General features: G+C 38.4%; 1 protein-coding gene across 4 annotated transcripts in view; it reads right to left on the reverse strand.

The window, feature by feature from the left end:
* The window catches only part of C2CD3 (C2 domain containing 3 centriole elongation regulator), a 155,497-nt gene that overhangs the window by 95,116 nt on the left and 37,361 nt on the right, over window positions 1-23,020 (reverse strand). For 2 of the 4 annotated variants that reach the window (XM_021675069.2, XM_064365285.1), the window contains 6 exons: window positions 21,666-21,798; window positions 21,024-21,152; window positions 11,449-11,596; window positions 6,840-6,994; window positions 3,723-3,932; window positions 3,114-3,226 (listed from right to left, as the gene is read on the reverse strand). In XM_021675069.2, coding sequence (XP_021530744.2) covers window positions 3,114-3,226; window positions 3,723-3,932; window positions 6,840-6,994; window positions 11,449-11,596; window positions 21,024-21,152; window positions 21,666-21,798 — 888 coding nt within the window. The remainder of the gene's footprint in view (window positions 1-3,113; window positions 3,227-3,722; window positions 3,933-6,839; window positions 6,995-11,448; window positions 11,597-21,023; window positions 21,153-21,665; window positions 21,799-23,020) is intronic. The other 2 variants (XM_064365284.1, XM_064365286.1) reach the window with 2 other exon arrangements.

The raw sequence follows: 23,020 nt of genomic DNA on the forward strand, positions 1-23,020 counted from the left end.
AAACAAACAAGCCCATTCAAAAATGGCCTTCCTTTTAAGTGTCTGTCCTTTGAACAGACACTTTACAAAAGAAGACATATATGAGGCCAATAAACATATGAAAAAATGCTCATCATCACTGGTCATTAGAGAAATGCAAATCAAAACTACATTGAGATACCATCTCACGCCAGTTAGAATGGCAATCATTAAAAAATCTGGAGACAACAGATGCTGGAGAGGATGTGGAGAAATAGGAACACTTTTACACTGTTGGGAGTGTAAATTAGTCCAACTATTGTGGAAGAGTGTGGCGATTCCTCAAGGACCTAGAAATAGAAATTCCATTTGACCCAGCAATCCCATTACTGGGTATATATCCAAAGGATTATAAATCGTTCTACTATAAGGACACATGCACACGAATGTTCATTGCAGCACTGTTTACAATAGCAAAGACCTGGAACCAACCCAAATGCCCATCGATGATAGACTGGACAGGGAAAATGTGGCACATATACACCATGGAATACTATGCAGCCATCAAAAATGGTGAGTTTGTGTCCTTTGTAGGGACATGGATGAACTTGGAAACCATCATTCTCAGCAAACTGACACAAGAACAGAAAATCAAACACCACATGTTCTCACTCATAGGTGGGTGTTGAACAATGAGAACACATGGACACAGGGAGGGAAGCATCACACACTGGAGTCTGTTGGGGGGAAATAGGGGAGGGACAGCGGGGGGTGGGGAGTTGGGGAGAGATAGCATGGGGAGAAATGCCAGATATAGGTGATGGGGAGGAAGGCAGCAAATCACACTGCCATGTGTGTACCTATGCAACAATCTTCCATGTTCTTCACATGTACCCCAAAACCTAAAATGCAATTAAAAAATAAAAAAAATAATTTTAAAAAATCCCATGTTACTATGCTCTAAAGAAAAAGTTATTTGACTATGTAATAGGAGTGTTAGGACCACATCTTTTATTTCTCAAACTACTTCCCAAAAAAGAAACTTAACACTGATGAACTAACAATTCATAGATCGAACTGGAGAAGCAAGGCAAAGATATCCTCAGAATATGTTAGAAAAGTGTCTGTAATTTTGGATGGCAGGGACATAAATGTCTATTATATTATCCTTTTTCTGTATCAGAAATATTTAAAACAAAATAGAGAAAAAAGAAAACACCAAAAGCATAAGCAACAAAAGAAAAAAACAGATAAACTGGAGTAGATAAAAATTAAAAACTTTTGTGCTGTAAACAATAACATCCAGAGAGTGAAAGGACAACCCACAGAATAGGAGAAAATATTCACAAACCATAGATCTCATAAGGGGCTTGTATCTAGGATATACAAAGAACTCTTATAATTCAATAATAAAAAACCTGATTTGTGGCCGGGCACAGTGGTTCATGCCTGTAATCCCAGCACTTTGGGAGGCTGAGGCAGGCGGATCACAAGGTCAAGAGATCAAGACCATCTTGGCCAACATGGTGAAACCCTGTCTCTACTAAAAAATACAAAAATTAGCTGGGCATGGTGGCACACACCTGTAGTCTCAGCTACTTGGGAGGCTGAGGCAGGAGAATTGTTTGAACCCGGGAGGCGGCAGTTGGAGTAAACTGAGTTCGCGCCACTGCAGTCCAGCCTGGCGCCTGGCAACAGAGCGAGACTCTGTCTCAAAAAAAACAAAAACAAAAACAAAAACAAAACCCCGATTTGAAAAAGAACAAAGGATCTGAATAGACATTTCTCCAAAAGAGATATGTAAATGGCCAGTAAGCATATGAAAAGATGCTCAACATGACTGGCCATCAGGAAAATGCAAATTAAAATCAATGTGATGTCATTTCACATCCACCAGGAGGACCAGAATAAAAAAGAAGGGAAAGTAACAAGTGTTGATGAGGATATAGACAAATCAGAACCTTCATACACTGATAGTGGGAAAATGGTGCACCTACTGTTGAGAATAGTCTGGCCGTTCTAAAAAAAGTTAAAACATAGAGTTACCATATGACCCAACAATTCTACTGTTACATTATACCCAAGGGAAATGAAAGCACATGGTCCATACAAAAGCATGTACACAAATGTTCACATAGCAACATTATGCAAAATTGCTAAAAAGTAGAAACAACCCAAATGTCTATCAACTGAGGAAAGGCTAAATGAACTGTGGTATATCTATGCAATGGAGTATTACTTAGGCATAGAAAGGAATGAATTACTGATATATACTACAATATGAAACTTAAAAATCTTATGGTAAATCAAAGACAGCATTCACAAAAATCTTAAGTTGCATGATTCCATTTATATGAGACATCCAGAATGGACAAACTGATAGAGACAGAAAGAAGATTAGTAGTTGCTTAAGGCTGAGGGAAGAGGGAAATGGGAAGTGAATGTTAGTAAGTATGCAGTTTCTTTTAGGGAGGATGAAAATGTTCTAAAATTAGATTGTGGTGATGGTTGTACAGCCTTGCAAATATATTAAAAAATTGTATACTTTAAATGAGTAAATTGTACAGTATACAAATTATGTCTTGTTAAAGCTGTTTTAAAAGAAGAAAATGGTGACAGCTGAAAGGAAATGATTTAAGCCTAAGAATTTTTGAGTTCTAGTCTCAGTTATGTTACTACTGACCTGCTGCCTTACATTAGAATAGTCATGGTATCACTGGGCCAGTTTACTCACTTATAAAATAAAGAAATTACAGTTGATTCACTTCAAAGTTCTTTTTAACTCTTAAGATTTTACCATACTATAACAAATGAGGCCAGGCACGATGGCTCATGCCTGTAATCCCAGCACTTTGGAAGGCTGAGGCAGGTGGATCACCTGAAGTTAGGAGTTCGAGACCAGGCTGGCCCACATGGCGAAACCCCTTCTCTATTAAAAAAATACAAAAATTAGCTGGGCATGGTGGCAGGTGCCGTAATCCCAGCTACTCAGGAGGCTAAGATGGCACCACTGCACTCCAGCCTGTGCGAAAGAGTGAGACTCCATCTCGGGAAAAAAAAAAAAAAAAAAAGGAAAGTCAAATGAGTAATTAGGAATTCAAAAATTCTTCTAAAGTCAGAATGTCTAAGAAGCAGAAAACCACTGTGTCTCTTACTTCCATCTGTAATTTTACTGGAGGCGAGTCGAACAACCTCAGTGATCAAAGCCGTCTTTCCCAATCTACTTTCGGAAAAGCCCACAGGAAAGTAATATTCTATAAAGAAAGTGCTAAAAAGAAAAACAAAAAAGGTGATTAGAAACTAATCAAATAATAAACCTCATTTCTGTCTGATAAATCCAACATATATTTGAAGGTCCTAGTTTCAGGACCTCTAGTACTTAAAGGCCCTACCTCTTCTTCAAAGCCTTCTACCAATCCTGTCAGACAGAATCAAAGGCTCCCTTTCTTGTGTTCTCACAGCACTTTTAATATAAAACATCTATTTTGGCCGCTAAAGCCTTATGTTATAGATAGCCATTTAAATGTTTCTCTCTCCTGCTAACTGTAAGATATGTAAGAACAGAGTATGTATCTTAATTTTCTTTAGTCCCATACTTACTTACATAGTTCTTGGCACCCAGCAAGGATTCAATATATTTCTGTAGATTAAATGAGGCATATGAAAACACATTCCAAATCATAGTGTTATACAATTATTGATTATCATCATCAGACACACTTTTAAAAAATGTCAAATTTAGCTTTCTCATGTTAGAGACCTACCGCTTTTTTGCTGTAGTCAGCTTAGGTGGTGGACCAGCATAGCTTTTCTTGCCAGGGGCCATCTGAGGACTATCCGGAGGAACTCCCATGGTTTCGATGATGATTCTGACTGAATGTGTTCTACCCAGAAGGGCCAGTCTATCCACACTTAATGTCATCACTTGGGCATCTTCTGGAGTTTCTGAGAGCATCTGTTGTTCAACCAAATTTCTGAAAGGAGTTCATACAAGCAGTGAGTCATATGGTTACATGAAACAATCTAGTTTGCATAGGCAAGATGAGGAAAGAGGGAGGGCAGCAAGTTTTTATTTTTTATTTTTATTTTTGACACAGTGTCTTGCTGTGTCACTCAGGCTGGAGTGCAGTGGCACAATCATGGCTCACTGCAGCCTTGGCCTCCTGTGCTCAAATGATCTCCCACCTCAACTTCCCAAGTAGCTGGGACCATAAGCATGGGCCATAACACCCAGCTAATTTTTGTATTTTTTGTAGAGATGAGATATCACTATGTTGCCAGTCTGGTCTTGAACTCCTGGACTCAAGCAAACCTCCTGCCTCAGCCTCCCAAAGTGCTGCGGTTACAGGTGTGAACTGCCGTGCCCAGCCAAGTATCTTGATTCACAAGTTATCAAGGATTGGAAACAGCTTTAATTATCAGAATTCTGGTCCTATAGTGCAAGAAATCTCAAAAGATGTAAAAATAATCTTATAATCTAAAGGTGTGAGAGGGTATATTCAGGGTAACTTGAATCTATGCTCCCAGGTTAAAAAATATTTAAAAAGACTATATATATATACACAATACATAAAGGCTTATCTCCACACAAGTGCAGAAACTGATACTATAAATTTAGTTTCTTCTAGAAGGGACACAGACCTTATTTCAGTTACCCACTATCCTAATGTAACTACTATTGTCACTTTTGTGTATTCCTTTTCATTTGCTTTCCTTATGCATATTTTCTACATAGTTGTAATCACAGTTACACATACAACCTAGAATTCTGCTTTCTTCCTTAACCATTTCAATTGTATCGATCTTGGTAGAATCAATATTGTGAAAATGACCATACTGCCAAAAGCAATCTACAAATTCAATGCAATTCCCATCAAAATACCCCCATCATTCTTCACAGAACTAGGAAAAAAAAATCTTAAAATTCATATGGAACCAAAAAAGAGACCACATGGCCAAAGCAAGACTAAGCAAAAACAACCAATCTGGAGGCATCACATTACCTGACTTCAAACTATACTGTAAGGACACGGTCATCAAAACAGCATAGTATTGGTATAAAAATAGACACATAGACCAATGGAATAGAATAGAGAATCCAGAAATAAAGCCAAATACTTATAGCCAACTGATCTTCGACAAAGCAAACAAATACATGAAGTGGGGAAAGGACACCCTATTCAACAAATGGTGCTGGGATAATTAGCAACCCACATGTAGAAGAATCAAACTGGATGTCCATCTTTCACCTTATATAAAAATCAACTCAAGGTGGATCAAGAACTTAAATCTAAGACCTGAAACCATAACAATTCTAGAAGATAATATTGGAAAAACCCTTCTAGACATTGGCTTAGACAAAGATTTCATGACCAAGAACCCAAAAGCAAATGCAACAAAAACAAAGATAAATAGATGGGACTTAATTAAACTAAAAAGCTTGTGCACAGCAAAAGAACAGCAGAGTAAACAGACAATCCACAGAATGGGAGAAAATCTTCGCAATCTATACATCTGACAAAGGACTAATATCCAAAATCTATAAGGAATGCAAACAAATTAGCAAGAAAAAAATCAAACAATCCCATCAAAAAGTGGGCTAAGGACATGAATAGACAATTCTCAAAAGAAGATATACAAATGGCCCACAAATGCATGAAAACATGCTCAACATCAATAATGATGAGGGAAATGCAAACCAAAACCACAATGCAACAGCACTGTATTCTTGCAAGAATGGCCATAATAAAAAAATCAAAAAATAATGAATGTTAGTGGGGATGTAGTGAAAAGGGAACACTTTTATACTGCTGGTGAGAATGTAAACTAGTACAACTACTATGGAAAACAGTGTGGACATTCCTCTTTTTCTCTTTTGAGACAGAGTCTCTCTCTGTCACCAGGCGCCAGGCTGGAGTGTAGTGGCGTGATCTTGGCTTACTGCAACCTCCACCTCCTGGGTTCAAGCAATTCTCCTGCCTCAGCCTCCCAAGTAGCTGGGATTACAGGCGTGTGCCACCATGCCCAGCTAATTTTTGTATTTTTTAGTAGAGACGGGGTTTCACCATGTTGGCCAGGATGGTCTCAATCTCTGGACCTTGGCCTCCCAGAGTGTTGTGATTACAGGCATTAGCCACTGCGGCCAGCCAACATTCTTTAAAGAATTAAAAGCAGAACTACCATTTGATCCATCAATCCCACTTCTAGGTATCTATCCAGAGGAAAAGAAGTCATTATATGAAAAAGATACTTGTACATGCATGTTTATAGCAGCACAATTCACAATTGCAAAATTATGGAACCAGCCCAAATGCCCATCAATCGACGAGTGGATAAAGAAATTGTGATATATATATGTATATATGGAATACTACTCAGCCATAAAAAAAAAAAATAATGGCATTTGCAGCAACCTGGATGGAATCTGAGACCATTTTTCTAAGTGAAGTAACTCAGGAATTGAAAACCAAACACCATATGTTCTCACTCATAAGTGGAAGCTAAGCTATGAGGATGCAAAGGCATAAGAATGATACAATGGACTTTGGAGACTGAGGACAAGAGTGGAAAGAAGGTGAGGGACAAAAGACTACAAAATACAGTGTATATTGCTTGGGTGCTGGGTGCACTAAGGTCTCAGAAATCACCACTAAACAATTTATTCAGGTAAACAAATACCACCAGTTCCCCAAAACCTATGGAAAAAAAATTTACCCATCTTTTTGGATTATTACATTTTTAAGAATTACAATGTTTACTCTGTTATTGTAACTTAATCACTCTGATAGAGCTGGGCAAATGGGTCATTTTACTTAGGAGATCGTGTGGAAGTATTATTCCTTTGCTTTTGCCTTTAAATAAACAGTCACAGAGCAGCTCACCTATTTCTCTTGCCTGCTGACTTCTTCTTCCGCGTATGATCACCTGACTCCAGAAGCTTAGACGATCTGGCAAGAGCTTTTGACTGGTTCATATTTTCAGAAGGGACAATATCATCCTCTTCACTGAGGAAATCACTGATGCTGGTATCAGATTTCTATGGAGGAAGAAACATAGACACTAAAAGATAGCTGCTTTGGGGATTGGAGTAATGAAATATCTATCTAAAGCAAGCAAGTTCTTCTCTGTACATATATCATTCTCTTACAGAAAGAACTGACACCAGGGAGATAATCCCACATTTCTCCTGGTTATGCCAAAATAATGTGAAGTTCACAAAATAACCTACGAGTTCAGTTCAAAGCAGATAAATGAAGGTAGATTCTTCTTTCAAATTCTCGACAATAATAACAACCATTATTTATTGACTATAGACTATACATCTGGTATTATGCTAAATGTACATGTATATTTCCAATATTCACCACATTCCTACAAGGTTCCTTTATCTCAATTTTTACAAGTGAGAAAATCAGAGCTGAAAAAAGTTAGGCAGCATGTTTATGATCCACAGCTATAAAGCTAGATTTTGATCGCCATGGGCTTCAAACCTGTATGTCTACTGCAGTTTGAGGCCAAATGACTTGGACAATGTCACCTCACTAATTATTTGGATAGACTATTTTTTTTTCTTTTCTTCTCTTCTAAGAAAAAGAAAAGGATAGACTACTTTTTTTGGAGACAGGGTCTCACTGTGTTGCCCAGGCTGGAGTGCAGTGCTGCAATCAGAGCTCACTGCAACGCTGACCTCCCTGGAGCTCCTGTGGTCCTCCTACCTCAGCCTCCCGAGTAGCTGGGACTACAGGCATGCACCACCACACCTGGCTAATTTTTATATTTTTTGTAGAAATGAAATTTGCCCATGTTGCCAAGGCTGGTCTCAAACTCCTGGGCTCAAGTGATGTGCCCACCCCAGCCTCCCAAAGTGCTGGAATCACAGGCATGAGCGACCATGCCCGGCCAAGACTACTTTTTTTCACCATTCTATACTATAATGGGCTCAAGTGATGGGCCCACCCAAAGTGCTGGAATCACAGGCATGAGTGACCATGCCCGGGCAAGACTACTTTTTTTCACCATTCTATACTATAATGATTTATTCTGCTTTTAATCTTGCTAAAATGAACGGTTAACTATATTTCACAAACTTCCTTAATGAGGGAACCAATGGCTAAGCCCCCTGTCATTCATTTTTATTTTGAGAAAAGGCAGCTACTGTAATTGACTGATCAGCCCTTTACATCACAAAATGTAAAATAAAGAGAGATGGCATTATAGTTATTGGGTTCCATTTTTAAAAAAACATACAAAGCTTGCTAATATAAATTCAGGACACCAATCCAAAGCTATTTTAAGTCTATCATTTCCAACTACCTTTTTTTCGGCATGTCAGGGGGTATAACGTATTGATCTGTGATAGGGAGACAAATTAATTTAAATAAGCATGATAAGAAGGTCTTTCTTGGAAGCAGGAGTCTCAGTCTGTCACCACGCTGGAGTGCAATGGCGTGATCTTGGCTCACTGCAACCTCCGCCTCCCAGGTTCAAGTGATTCTTGTGCCTCAGCCTCCCAAGTAGCTGAGACTACAGGCATGCACCACCATGCCTGGCTAATTTTTATATTTTTAATAGAAACAGGGTTTCACCATGTTGTCCAAGCTGGTCTCAAACTCCTGACCTTAAGTGATCTCGCCCGCCTCGGCCTCCCAAAGTGCTGGGATTACAGGCGTGAGCCACTGCACTGTTGCAATACACCATTTAAAAGGAAAAAAATAGAAAGCTTTTTACCTTTAAGTTTTACTTTAAGTGGCAGCTTTTAAAAATGGTTATTGACAAGGTAATCAAAATCCAGATGGGTCCGAGGGCTAAAAAGAACTAAGGTTAACATAAACTATGTTGTTCAAAAGCTAAGAATTTCAGGTACCAAATACAAAGTAATCATGCCATGAATGCTATTCAATATTAAAAATCTTAAACACTGACTCTGGGGAAGGACATGAGCAGTGTAACTCCTTGGTTTTCCCATTGTCTCATAGCCAGTTGGTTCACTCCTTCTTTCAGGCAACAAATATTTTCTAACATTATTTTGTTTAAATAGCATGGGGGATTATGCAGTGCTATTCATACATTTATTTATTCACTAAGTATTCACTGAGTGAGTACTCAGTATCTGTCAGGCCTTTGCTGTACTGGTAATAAAAGAATGAAGACACATTCTTGTGTACAAGGGACTATATCATACAATGTGGTAAGAGCTATAATAAAAATATGTGCAAGATATGTGGGCATTCAGGAAACAAATTCTGTTTGGAGAAGTCTGGGATGATCTCTTCACAGAGGTGATGAGTTGATCTTCAAGAATGAAGTTTATCAGATGGATAAGGGCATTTCAACATTCAAAGTAGAAGGATTAGTACCAGCAAAAAACAGGGAGATACAAGAGCTTAGGCCAGGTGCAGTGGCTCATGCCTGTAATCCCAACTGTTTGGGAGACCAAGGCAGGAGAATTGCTTGAGCCAGGAGTTTGAGACCAACCTGGGCAACATAATGAGACCCTGTCTCTACAGAAAAAAAAAAAAAAAGAGTTGAAAAAGACCATACTGGAGTCTCCGGTGGGTAAAGGGTAAAAGTGGGAGATGAAGTTAGGTCAGTCGTGGTTAGATTCTAATGCTATGCTCAAGGCTGATGACATACTGTGGTCTAGTAGAAAAAAATACAGGCTTTTTGTCAAATAGACTAGGGTGAGAATTCCAGTTCTGCCACTTAATTATTTGTACTTAACCTCTTTAAACTTTTGTTTCATGCTATGTAAAAGAGAGATAATACTATCTCATGCAGCTGGTAAAAGAATTAAACAAAACAGGGCTGGGCCTGGTGGCTCAGGCCTGTAATCCCAGCACTTTGGGAGGCCGAGGTGGGTGGATCACTTAAGTCAGGAATTCAAGACCAGCCTGGTCAACATGGTGAAAACCTGTTTCTACTAAAAATACAAAAATTAGCCAGATGCAGTGGCACAGGCCTGTAATCCCAACTACTTGAGAGGCTGAGGCAGGAGAATCACTTGAATCTGGAAGGTGGAGGCTGTGGTGAGCTGAGATCACAGCACTACACTCCAGCCTGGATAACAGAATGTGACTTGGTGTCAAAAAAAAAAAAAAAAGAATTAAATAATGAATTAAAAACATTATTTACTGCTCTATTAGTTTCAGCCATCAAAAAACAAAACAAAAAACAAACAACCCCCCAAGTATTTAATATATAACAGATAACATGTAAAGTCCCTAGCACACAGAAAATGGGTAATAATAAATGTGTAATAAATATTTCCTCTTTATCCTATAGGGAGCATAGTATCAGTGATGACTGTGAAGGTGGGAAGTCATGAAATACTAACAGTTCCTAATGTCTTTCTAACCCACCTCCTCCTGCCCAGTCCCACTGCTGCTACTTTCACTCAGGCATTCTCTCTCATACCTCCCTTAGCCCAGTGGCTTCCTATCTGCTTCTCATTAATTTCCCATTCAGTCTCCCCCTGCCCTATCCTGTATGGTTGCCAGACTCAGATTCCTAAAATACTCTTGTGATAGGTGATTCTTCATCTAACATGAAAAGCCTTTCACAGATTAGGTGCAATGTGCTAGCCTGCATTATCAACTCCTTTTCCACACAAATTCTCATCTAGTCAGTTGGATCCCTTGTAGTGCAAAAAAAAAAAAAAAAAAAGTGCTTTTCTGCACAGGTCATTCTTTCTATACCCATTTTGTATCTTTTCTCTGCTTCTCAAAACACTATCTTTCAAGTCTCAGTTAAAACCCTTTATTCTTCATATTTTTTCTCCACAATCTCATGTAAAAGTTTTCCCTGCTTCTTCCAAACTGTGGTAGCCCTCACTGTCTTACTACTGAGTTGGTATAAACTAGCCTGTATTTCAGTATCTTTTTTTGACCCGGAGAAAAGGAAAATCAGGAGTATGAACCTTCACATATATAAATAATTACTCGTGGAACAGGGATTGGACTTACTATGTATAGACTCTAGAAGACACTAAACCAATGAAAAGAACCTAAGGCTTGATATAAAAAAGAACTTTGAGAAAACCAGAGCTGCCAGAAAAGAGAATCCCTGTCTTACAGGCCAGAAGAGTTTCGTCTCCTGTGAGTAAGAAGTATTTTGGAATATTTTTAATAGATACCTGTTAAGGATGGTTCTGAGGGTATAACTACATCAGTTCTTCCTTATAAGAGCTCTAAGAAAACCATATAATATATTAATTAAACCATAGGCTTTGGACTCAGGCAAATTTGAATTTGAATTCTGGCTCTAATACTTATTTGTTACATGTTCTTGGACAAAATATACAAATATTACCAGGCCTGTCTCAACATTTGTAAAATGAAGGGAATACTTTCTTTTCCAGGTTGTCATTACGATTAAGTAAGGTAAGGTATGTAAAATGTATAGCTGTCTGGCAAGTGGTATCATGCCTGCAGCTACTTATATTATTAATACATTTGTTCTCTAATTCTCAATGCTTCAGATTCAATGACTTACAGGTGCTGTATAAAATAAGTTCTCCAGAAGACTCTGGTCATACTGAGGGTCATTCAGCTCACTGCTGCAATACACATCACTCCCAGGAGATGGCGAATCTGGAGGAGAGCCTAGCCCATCCCAGATATTGCCTTGGGATAATTCAGCACTGCAGAAATAAGAAAACAAAGCAGAAGAATTTTAACAGAAGTTTCAGCTGAACTATTCTCTCTTTAGTGAAATTTTCTGAAGTTCTAAATGTGGAAGGAGCTATGTTAAACAAAAGGCTCACATTAAACAGAAGACTATTGAATAAATATTTCCCAATTATACTATCCCTCCTCTGGGATGCTAACTACCAATATTCAAAAACACACTGCTGACACTGATTGTGATCTCATTCGTTTATTCAACAAACATTTATTGGTCACCTGTTATGTGCTAGGTCTTGGAAGACACTGAGATGGCTAACACAATGTGTACTCTTGTGTTATTTATGGTCTGATAGGGAGAAAAGAAGGTATAATTCAATGAGTTAAATATTGTATATTGATTTTGCAAAAAATTCACAGATACATCCACTTCCAACAAATAAAAATATGTGTATTTAGGACTGATTATGGTGATACTAGTTCTATGTAGAATATAAAAATGAAAAAAAATTTACAGTTTATAAACTAATAGGAAGATAAGCATGTAAGTAACTATAAACTCAGAATTTTGAAGAAACAAATTCTCCTTCTTTTGAAATCTTACGCTGGTATTTTTTTTCTTTTTTTGAAGTGGAGTTTTGCTCTTGTCACCCAGGCTGGAGTGCAATGGTGTGATCTCGCCTCACTGCAACCTCTGCCTTACTGCAACCTCTGCCTTCCGAGTTCAAGCGATTCTTCTGCCTCAGCCTCCCTAGTAGCTGGGATTACAGGCGCCCACCACCACGCCCGGCTAATTTTTGTATTTTTAGTTGAGATGGGGTTTCACCATGTTGGTCCTCCTGTCTCAGCTTCCCTAGTAGTAGCTAGGATTACAGGTGCACACCAACACACCAGATTAATTAAAAAAAATTTTTTGTAGAGACGGGGCCTCATTATGTTGCACAGGCTAGTCTTGAACTAAACGATCTGACTTAGCCTCCCAAAATACTGGGATTATAAGTGTGAGCCATCATGCCTGGCCTTACCTCCATATTTTCAAGTGACACATTAATATACTGTTATTTTCTGATTTTTCACTTTTCTGTATGGTCTATGAACTTCCTATTATGAAAAATGAAGGACCCACTCTCTTACATCATTACACTTGAACCACGCATTTCCCTTTTACCTATCTCAATATATGTTCCATTCCCCTCCACTTCTGCACTCCTTAGAAACATCCCTACTGAAGTCAGGGATATCCCTATATGGACTGCTTGCTCTCTCTCTATGATATACAACTGAAATATCCATCTATCCCTGTTCTGTGTTGTGGCCCCTATTTCTTAGACTATATGTCTTACTCTTTCTTCCTAAAATCAATGTTCAGTAGAGGATATTTTCCTGTGGTTTTCTGAGAAATCGTACAAGACAGGCAAACTTCTGAGACTCTGGATAAAGTTATTTTTACTCTACCTTCACGCCTGATTAATAGTTTGATTAGGAGTAGAATTTTAGGTTGAAAATAAGTTTACTTCAGAATTCTTAAGACATTTCTGCATTGTCTTCCAGGGAACTAGTAGAAAAAACTGATGTCATTCCAATTCCTCATACTGTATATATGACCTTTATTCTTTCTCCCTTTCTGGAAGCTTTTAATATTGTCTCTCAGTATTTTAAAATTCCATAATTTTGTGTCTTGGTGTATCTTTTTTCATTCCCTGTTCTGAGTTCTTAATCTTTTTTCCCCCCACAAACAGCTTTATTGAGATATAATTCACATACCATACAATTTTCCAATTTAAAGTGAGCAATTTGGTCAGGCATGATGGCTCATACCTGTAATCCCAGCACTTTGGGAGGCCAAGGCTGGTGGATTACTTGAGGTCAGGAGTTCAAGACCAGCTTGACCAACGTGGTGAAACCCCGTCTCTACTAAAGATACAAAAAATTAGCTGGGCGTGGTGGCGTGCACTTGTAATCCCAGCTACTCGGGAGACTGAGGCAGGAGAATCGCTTGAACCTGGGAGGTGGAGGTTGCAGTGAGCAGATTGCGCCACTGCACTCTTGCCTAGGTGACAGAACAAAACTCTGTCTCAAAATTAATAAACAAATAAATAAATCGACAAAATAAATAAAGTGAGCAATTTTATAGTTTTTAGTACGTTCATAAATGTGACCAACCATCACCGCTCAATTTTAAAACATTTTCATCATCTCAAAAAGAAACTCCATAACCTTTAGCTGCACTACCCTACCCATCATCACTCCCAGCCCTAAGGAACCATTAATCTGTTTTCTGTCTCTACAGATTTGCCTATTGGGACATTTCGTTTAAATTGAAATTAAAAAAACATATTTATTTATGACTGGCTTCTTTTTATGAGACAGGGTCTTGCTCTGCAACCCAGGCTAGAGTACAGTGGTGCAATCACAGCTCACTGCAGCCTTAACCTCCTAGGCTCAAGTGATCCTCCCACCTCAGCCTCCTGAGTAGGCAGGACCACAAATGTATGCCACCACACCAAGCTAATTTTTTACTTTTTGTAGAGATAGAGTCTTCCTATGTTGCCCAGGCTGGTCTTGAACTCCTGAGCTAAAGTGATTCTCCCACCTCAGCCTCCCAGATTACAGGTGTGAGCTACCACACTACGCCCAGCCTAGCTTCTTTCAATTAGCATGTTTTTAAGCTTCATCCATGTTGTAACATGTAGCAGTACTTCACCTTGATGGCCAAAGGTGAAAACACTACTCTACTATATGGATATTCTAGATTTCTTAATCCATTCATCAGTTGACGGACATTTAGGCTGTTTCATTTTTGCAGTTGCTTTATTTAGTTTTACATGAATATGCACGTACACATGTTTATGTAGACATATTTTTTATTTCCCTTGGGTATATACCTAGGAGTTGAATTGCTGAGTCACATGGTAAATCTTAAAAAAAAAAAATTATTGTTTTCTGTCATATGGTAAATCTACAGGTATGAGTTTGAGGAGCTGACAGACTATTTTCCAAAGTAGATGCATCATTTTACATTCCTGCCAGCAGTGTACCAGGGTTTCAAATTCTCCACATCCTCATTAATGCTTGTTGCCATCTAGACTATTTGACTTTAGCGGGTATGAAGTAGTAGTATCTCATTGTCTTCATTTCCTGATAACAAATGGTGTCAAGCATCTTTTCATGTGTATATTGGGCATCTTAATATATTTTTTGGAAAAATGTTTATTCAGATCCATTGCCCATGTTTTTTAATTGGATTACTTGTTCCTTAATTATTAAGTATATAAGTTATTTATATGTTCTAGATAGAAGTCCTGTATCAGATACAAGATTTACAAATATTTTTTCCCATTCTGTGGTGTCTTCTCATTTTAACATTGTCCTTTGAAGCACATATGTTTTTAATTTTGATGGAGTCCAATGTATGTATCTTTTTTATTTTGTTGTTTGTGTTTTTGGTGTCATATCTAAGACTCTTTTTCCCAAATCCAAGGTCACAGATTTACCTCTATGTTTTCTCTAAGAGTTTTGTAGTTTTAGCTTTTCCATTTAGCTGTTTGATCCATTTTGAGTTAATTTTTGTATATGGTGTGAGATAAGGGTTCAATCTCATTTTTTTTTTTTTTTTTTTTTGTCACCCAAGCTGGAATGTGGTGATGGAATCTTAGCTCATTGTATCCTTGAACTCCTGGGCTCAAGTAATCCTCCTGCCTCCGTCTCCTGAGTAGCCAGGACTACAGTCATGTGCCACAATACCTGATCTTTTTTATTTTTTGTAGAGATGCTACAGCATGGATGAAGCTTAAAAACATGCTAATTGTAGCATGCTATGTAGCCCAGGCTGGTCTCAAACTCCTAGCCTCAAATAATCCTACTGCCTAAGCCTTCCAAAATGTTGGGATTATAAGCATGAACAACCGTGCCTGGTCCCAACTTCATTTTTTCTGCATGTAGCTATCCAGTTGTTCCAGCACCATTTGTTGAAAAGACTATTTTCCCCCATTGATTAGTCTTCACAGCCTTGTCTTAAATTTCTAAACTATAAATTCTATTCCATTGATTTATATGTCTGTAATGCCAGTATCACACTGACTTGATTACTGTTGTTCTGTAGTAAGAATATTGGAAAGGGTGAGTCCTATTTATGTTTTTTTCAAGATTGTTTTGGCTATTCTGGATCCCATGCAATTTCCTGTGAATTTTAGAAACAGCTTGTCAATTTCCACAAAGAAGTCAGCTGGGATTCTGATATTGTGTTGAAACATAAACATAGGATTTTTTCCCGATTTATTTAAATCTTCTTTAATTTATTTCAATAATGTTTTGTAGTCTTTATTTTTATATTATTATTTTTTTGAGACAAGATCTCACTCTGTCACCCAGACTGGAATGCAGTAATCACAGCTCACTGTAACTCAAGGGATTTTCCTTCTTTAGCCTCCCAGGTAGCTGGGACTACAAGCATGTGCCACCATGACTGGTTATTTTTCTGCATCTCATGAGATGATCAGGTGGTTTTTGTTTTTTATTCTATTGATATGGTGAGGCCAGGTGCAGTGGCTCAGGTCTGTAATCCCAGCACTTTGAGAGGCCGAGGTAGGCAGATCACCTGAGGTCAGGAGTTGGAGACCAGCCTGGTCAACACGGTGAAACCCCGCCTCTACTAAAAATACAAAAATTAGCCAGGCATGGTGGCACACACCTGTAATCCCAGCTACTTGGGAGGCTGAGGCAGGATAATCACTTGAACCCAGGAGGCAGAGGTTGTAGTATGCTGAGATGAAGCCATTGCACACCAGCCTGGGTGATAGGGTGAGATTCAGTCTCAAAAAAAAACAATAAAAAAACTTCTGTCTGTCTGCATATCTATCTATCTATCTATCTATCTATCTATCTATCTAATCTATCTATCTCTATAGATATAGATAATGGTGTATCACATATATTGATTTTTAGAAGTTAAACTAACCTCTCGTTCCTGCAATAAATCCTGCTTGGTCTTGGTATAAAATTATTTTTAGCCGGGCGTGGTGGCTCACGCCTGTAATCCTAGCACTTTGGGAGGCCGAGGCAGGTGGATCACCTGAGGTCAGGAGTTCAAGACCAGCCTGGCCATCATGGTGAAACCCCATCTTAAATAAATAAATAAATAAAATTATTTTTATATGTTGCTGGATTTGGCTTGCAAATATTTTCTGGAAGATTTTTGTGTCCACATTCATACTGATCTGTAGTTTCCTTTGGTGATACCCCTGTCTGGATTTGCCATCACAGTAATGCTTGCCTCATGAGTTAGGAAGTGTTCCCTACTATTGTAATTTTTTAGAAAGGTTTGTGAAGAATTGGTATCAACTCTTCTTTGAGAGTTTGGTAGAGTTCAGCAGTGAAGCTGTCTGGGCCTGCCTTTTCTTTGTAGCACTTTTAAAATTGCTAATTCAATCTCTTTACTTTATAACTATTTCAATTATTAATTGATTTATTTTTTATAGGTTTCTTCGTATTGTCTATTTCTTCTTGAGATAGTTTAGGAATCTGTCCATTTCATCTAAGTTGTCTACTTTATTGTCAGATAACTGTTCATGGTATTTCTTTACCTTCTGTTTTATTTGTACACAGTTGGTATTAATATCCCCTCTTTAACTTCTAATTCTAGTATTAATAATTTGAATCTACCCCTCCCTGGGAACATAGCCCACCAACTAGGTATTAGGGAAAGAGGGAGCCCTAAAGTCTTGGCTGTTCTCACCTGGAGTGGAGTTTCCATCTCTGTGAGTTCAGAGGGATAAAAAGAGAGATCTTAGTTCAAATATCAACATGAAAGCTCATGTGCTTCAGTTCAGGAAAATTTACTTTTATAATTCCTTTCTCTCCTTTTTTTTTCTTTCATCTTCTTTTTAGAACTCCCATAGTTTGGACATTGAATCTTCTTAAAATATCCTCAATTTTATATTTTTCTTTCTGATTTTCCAACTCCATTCTTTTTGTTACACTTTCTGGGATTTTTCATCTTTCTCTTCTAAATTTTGCATTAAATATTGTTCTCTGCTTACATGTTGAAGCATTCCTCCAACGTCTACAAATTTTGGCTATCCGTTCATATTAAAAGTCAGGCACCGAAGTGCTGACTGGAAGAGTCAAATTCCAGTTGAGAGTGGGGGGAAACTTGTTGACTGGTTGGTTTCATTATAAAATAACTGGGTAGAGCTAGACCATTTTGTTGAGTAACCTCTAATGTTGCTATTTGTACTTCTTTTCTCTTGAGCTAGACAGTTTCTCAGCAAAATCTGAATCTCCTACTTGGAAGGTGATGTGGCTGTCAGTGTTCTAGGAGTCAAGAGGGAAAGGGAATCAGAGGTGAGAAGGGTGTTCATCATTCCATATGCAGACTTTAACTCAGTCTCCTTTTCCTCAGTATGGTGCTCACCACTACCCTCAGTTTGCTTGACAGCCTTGCAATGAAGAATCAGCTTGTAATCTCTACACAGTAAACTGCTAGTCTTTCACTGGGCAGGGGAATGTCAGTCTCCTGGCTCTAGGGATGATGGGAGACAGTACTATAATAACACCTAACATTTATGGAGAGATCATTCTGTAAGATGTTTATAAGAATTAATTCACTGAGTTCACACCACATATTGTTGAAGTAGGTTATATTGTGATATCCTTTTTATAGGTGAGGAAACAGTAGTAGAAGGTGGCTAAATAACTTAGATAAGGTTTTCCAACTAGTGAATGGCAGAGCTCTGATTCAAATACAGGCAACCAGGTTGAGGTTCTCTTTCAATTAACTTCTATACTATACTATCTGTCCAGATCTTGAGCCGGGAAGGAGGGATCTAATTGCTCCTATTTATTTTTTCTTAACCAGTCCTCATTTTTAGCCTCAAACGCATATATTGCTTTAGAGATCCCATCGCTTCTCAGTCTTTTGGCTAAGATCAAATGTAGAGATACCTGGTATTTCTAATTCCTGCAGTAGTCTTTTTGGGCTACTGCAATTAAACTGTTGGTTCACTAACCTCACACGTACAGATTTCTCTATTTTTTAGGTCAGTTACCTTTGTTCATCTGTTTTCTAGCTTCCAAAATTTTATTGACATCTTTCTTTTGCTGTTACCTCCCCTTTTGGTCCTTCTAAGTTTATGCCTTTTCTATCCTTTTATTATCATATTTTGTTGATGTTTATTTCATTTAGAGGCAGGGTCTTGTTCTGTTGCCCAGGCTGGAGTGCAGTGGCATGATCTCAGCTCACTGCAACCTCTGCCTTCTGGGCTCAAGCAATTCTCCCACCTCAGCCTCCCTAGTAGCTGGGACTACAGGCGCACACCATCATCTAGCTAATTCTGTATTTTTTGTGGAGACAGGGTTTCCCCATGTCATCCAGGCTAGTCTTGAACTCCTGGGCTCAAGTGATTTGCCTGCCTCAGCCTCCCAAAGTGCTGGGAGTACAGGTATGAGCCATCATGCCTGGCAAGGAATGAACATAAAAGTTGTAACCTTTATTCTTACCTTCATTCTACCATACTCTCCCTGGGTGATCTTGTTCACTCCAAAGCTTTCAGGTATTACAGAGTAGCTAACAAATCTCCAATTTTTATTTCTGGGCCAGTCCTCTCTCTTGGGCTTTAACTCTATATATACAAGTGCCTACAAGATAACTATACTGGAGTTTTCCACAGGCAACTCAAGTTTAACAGATTTACATGCTCAAACTTGAACTTGGCCTTACGCCTGCTTGAGGATTTTCAATAATTTCAATCATTATAATCCATGAAGTCACTAGAGCAAAAAGCCTAGTGATCATGTTTTATTCTTTGCCCTCTTTCTACAACTAATAAGAATCAAATTCTGTCAATTCAACCTTTAATGTCTTTCCTCTCCCCCTCTTCCAGGGAGAAAACATCCCCGACATGGTTTCCCATCTCTTCTATCCAATGCTTTTGCTTTTCCATACTGCTGTGACAGTGATCTTTCTACTCTTCTGCTCAAAACAATTTGATGTTTACACAATTTTTAAAGTCCAAACTGATTAACACAATAATCAAAGTCTGGCTTCCACTTACCTTTTCCATTATACCTCTACTCACTCTACTCATCCCTACCATTAGCATACAAAATGAGTATGTAGTCTTGTTACTTCCCTATAATAGAAGTCTAAACTTCAACCAAATCAAACTAATTGGAGGGTTTTTTGTTTGTCGGTTTTTGAGATTGAGTCCTACTACTTCTATCATCCAGGCTAGAGTGCGGAGGCACAATCTTGGCTCACTGCAACCTCTGCCTCCAGGGTTCAAGCAATTCTCCTGCCTCAGCCTCCTGAGTAGCTGAGATTGCAGGTATGTGGCACCAGACCTGGCTCATTTTTGTACTTTTAGTAGAGACAGGGTTTCACCCTATTGGCCAGGCTGGTCTCGAACTCCTGAACTCAGCATGCCTCGGCCTTCCAAAGTGCTGGGATTATAGGCGTGAGCTTTTGGAGCCTTTGAAACATGTGTTCTCCCATAACCTTTAAAAGTCGACACACATTGCTTTTAACTACTATGCCCTATTAACTTTCCAAGATATGAATGTAGACAGTATCTTTTATTCAAGAGATAATAAATAGATGAGTCTGGTTGGTGGGCACATGTTATTCACAATGTTAACAGTAAAAGCTACTAACAGTCAAAATACTATGTGTCAATTGGGTGCTGTGGCTCATGCCTGTAATCCCAGCACTTTGGGAGATTGAAGTGAGCAGATCACTTGAGGTCAGGAATTCAAGACCATCCTGGACAACATGGTGAAACCCTGTCTCTATTAAAGATACAAAATTAGCCAAGTGTGGTGGTGCATGCCTGTAGTACCAGTTACTTGGGAGGAAGAGGCAGGAGAATCACTTGAACCTGGAAGGTGGAGGTTGCAGTGAGCTGAGACTGTGCCACTGCCCTCCAGCCTGGGTGACAGAGTGAGACTCCATCTCAAAAACAAACAAAAAATGAAAAAAAACCTTGAAATACTGTGTGTCAAGCATTGTGTTACTCCTTTATATATGTCATTTTTAATCCTTACAACAATTTTACATGGTTAGGTACAATTCCAATTTTATCAACGTCTCTGAAGTTCAGAGATACCTGCTTAAGGCCACAAAGCTAATTAGAGGCAGACCTTGAATTTCCACTTGTATCTATTTAAAATCCATGCTCTTTTCATCATACCGTGTTAACACGGGTGTTGGGGAAAGAGTTGGGAGATATGAATGGTAAGGTAGACTGGGATCATTCTGTAAGTGAAGCCAAGAGTAAAGAACTAAAGATTGGAGTTTTATTTAGTAGGCAATGATTGACAGTTTAAGGAATAGAGAAGGGCTTGGTTAGTGTAAGGACATGTTACTTCAGGAAGATGAATCTGATAACAATGTATACTATGAATTGGAGGAAGAATTTAAAAGGAAGAAAGCCAGTTAAGAGTGCTTACCTGCCTAATAGCAGCTGTATAGCTCTGGTATCAGCTTTTGTGTCATGTCTCCAAAATGTATTCTCAGTTGAAGGGAGGAGGTGATCTTCAATGTGGTCTTTAAATTGATTCCTAGAAAAGGTTCTGATTCTAAGGGGTGGAAAACTACTTTCTCACTGAGTGGCTAACAGATGGAAAAAATCTAAATCATAATCATTCGTACATGCAGCTGGTCTGACTCAGAAAATTTAACATACTTTAGACTTAACTGCCTGAAATATACACAACACTTAACACTTTGCAAAGCTCTTTCCTACAGTAGAATCCCATCTCATTTCTGTGAGGTAGGGAGAGAATATCCCCATTTTACTTCCAAGCATGCCAGTTCAGAGAGAGTAAAGAATTTATCCACTTACATATGCAGCAAGTGCCAGTGTTAGGATAAGATTTTTAGCATCTTAACTCCTAGTGTAGGCTTCTTCCCCACCACGTCAGGAATAATTTGATAAGCATTTCCAAGACTATCTAGTCCATAACTTGTCAAAAACCATAGGTTAACAACTATTAAGAAATGAACTGTTAAAAAAGAAACAAAAAAAGAAGAAGAAAAAAGAAAAAAAAAAAGAAATGAACTGTTAGGGTTCTGCCTAACCTATAACTTACTGTGTTGATGCTCTAAGAGAATCTTCCTTCATAGGAGGATGAACTTGGTCCAACAACATGCTAGTCTCTGGGCTTGATTTCATTGCAGAAATCACCATAGCATTACGCAGTTTATTGCCTTGTTCTAACAGAGCTGAAGAGAGTAAATGCAGAAAACAGAAAAATCCAAAATACAGCAGAAACATTTGGAATATTCAGTGCATTTCCTTCTATCATAGGACTCACCAGTGTGTACTGTAATGGTTTACTCATCTGCCTTCCCCATTAGTGAGAATTCCTTGAGGCCATTCACTCAAAAGAGATGTTTCCTGAGCTTCTACTGTGTACTGTTTTAGATGCTGGCATTGTAACAATGAATGAAGTCTCCATTCCGGAAACTGACCTCTTGTGGGGGTTGTTAAATCCATGCACTGACTCTTCCAACTAGTGTTTGTACAATATAAGGTTAGTAATGTTTATATATTGTTTTTGTATCCAGATACCAAGTTTATACTTCTATGGATGAAGAAAAGAGTGCTAAAAAGCTTCCATGACTCATGCAGCAGGTTAATAGAAAATTCAGGATAAAACCTGAGTTTTCAGACTTTCTGATAGGTAAAATTTACCCCATCCCTTAAGAGGTCCCACAACAATAGCAGTAATAATAATTAGAGAAAACACTTATTGAACCCTAACCACACGCAAGGCACTATTCTAAGTATTTTAACACGAATCACTCATTTAATCCTCCCAACAGTTCTCTGGGATATGTACTACAACTTATTTTATTTTCCAGATAAAAAATTGAGGCAGAGAGTAGGTAACTTGCCCTAGTTGTACACACAGTATATCCATAACCAGATGATTCCACATCCTATGCTTTTAACTGCTATACTATATCTGACCCTACTTAGTTCTTAGGCTTCTTTCTAAAAGCTGAGTACTAGCTGGGCATGGCAGCATGTGTCTATGGCCCCAGCTACTTGGGAGGCTGAGGCAGGAGGACTGCTTGAGTCGAGGAGTTTGAGGTGATAGTGTGCTATGATCACACCTATAATTAGTCACAGTGTTCTAGCTTAGGCAACATAGTGAGACCCTGTTTCTTTTTTTTGTTTTTTCTTTTCTTTTCTTTCTTTCTTTCTTTTCTTTCTTTCTTTCTCTTTCTTTCTTTCTTTCTTTCTTTCTTTTTTGTTTCTAAAGAAAAACAAATAAAATAAAAAAGCTAAGGCCCAATGGTATTGTTCCAACAGATACGGGAGGTATTATTATTTTCTTGAGGTTCCACAGCTGCTTAGAAAGCACCCAACTCCTAGTCTAATTTTATAATTTCTAAAAGTAAAATATAGTGGTTAGGCCAAAAAAAAAAAAGCCAAAAA

Source organism: Aotus nancymaae, unplaced genomic scaffold (assembly GCF_030222135.1).
Source record: "Aotus nancymaae isolate 86718 unplaced genomic scaffold, 86718_ANA_hifiasm-v0.15.2.pri h1tg000059l, whole genome shotgun sequence".
Taxonomy (NCBI): Eukaryota; Metazoa; Chordata; class Mammalia; order Primates; family Aotidae; genus Aotus; species Aotus nancymaae.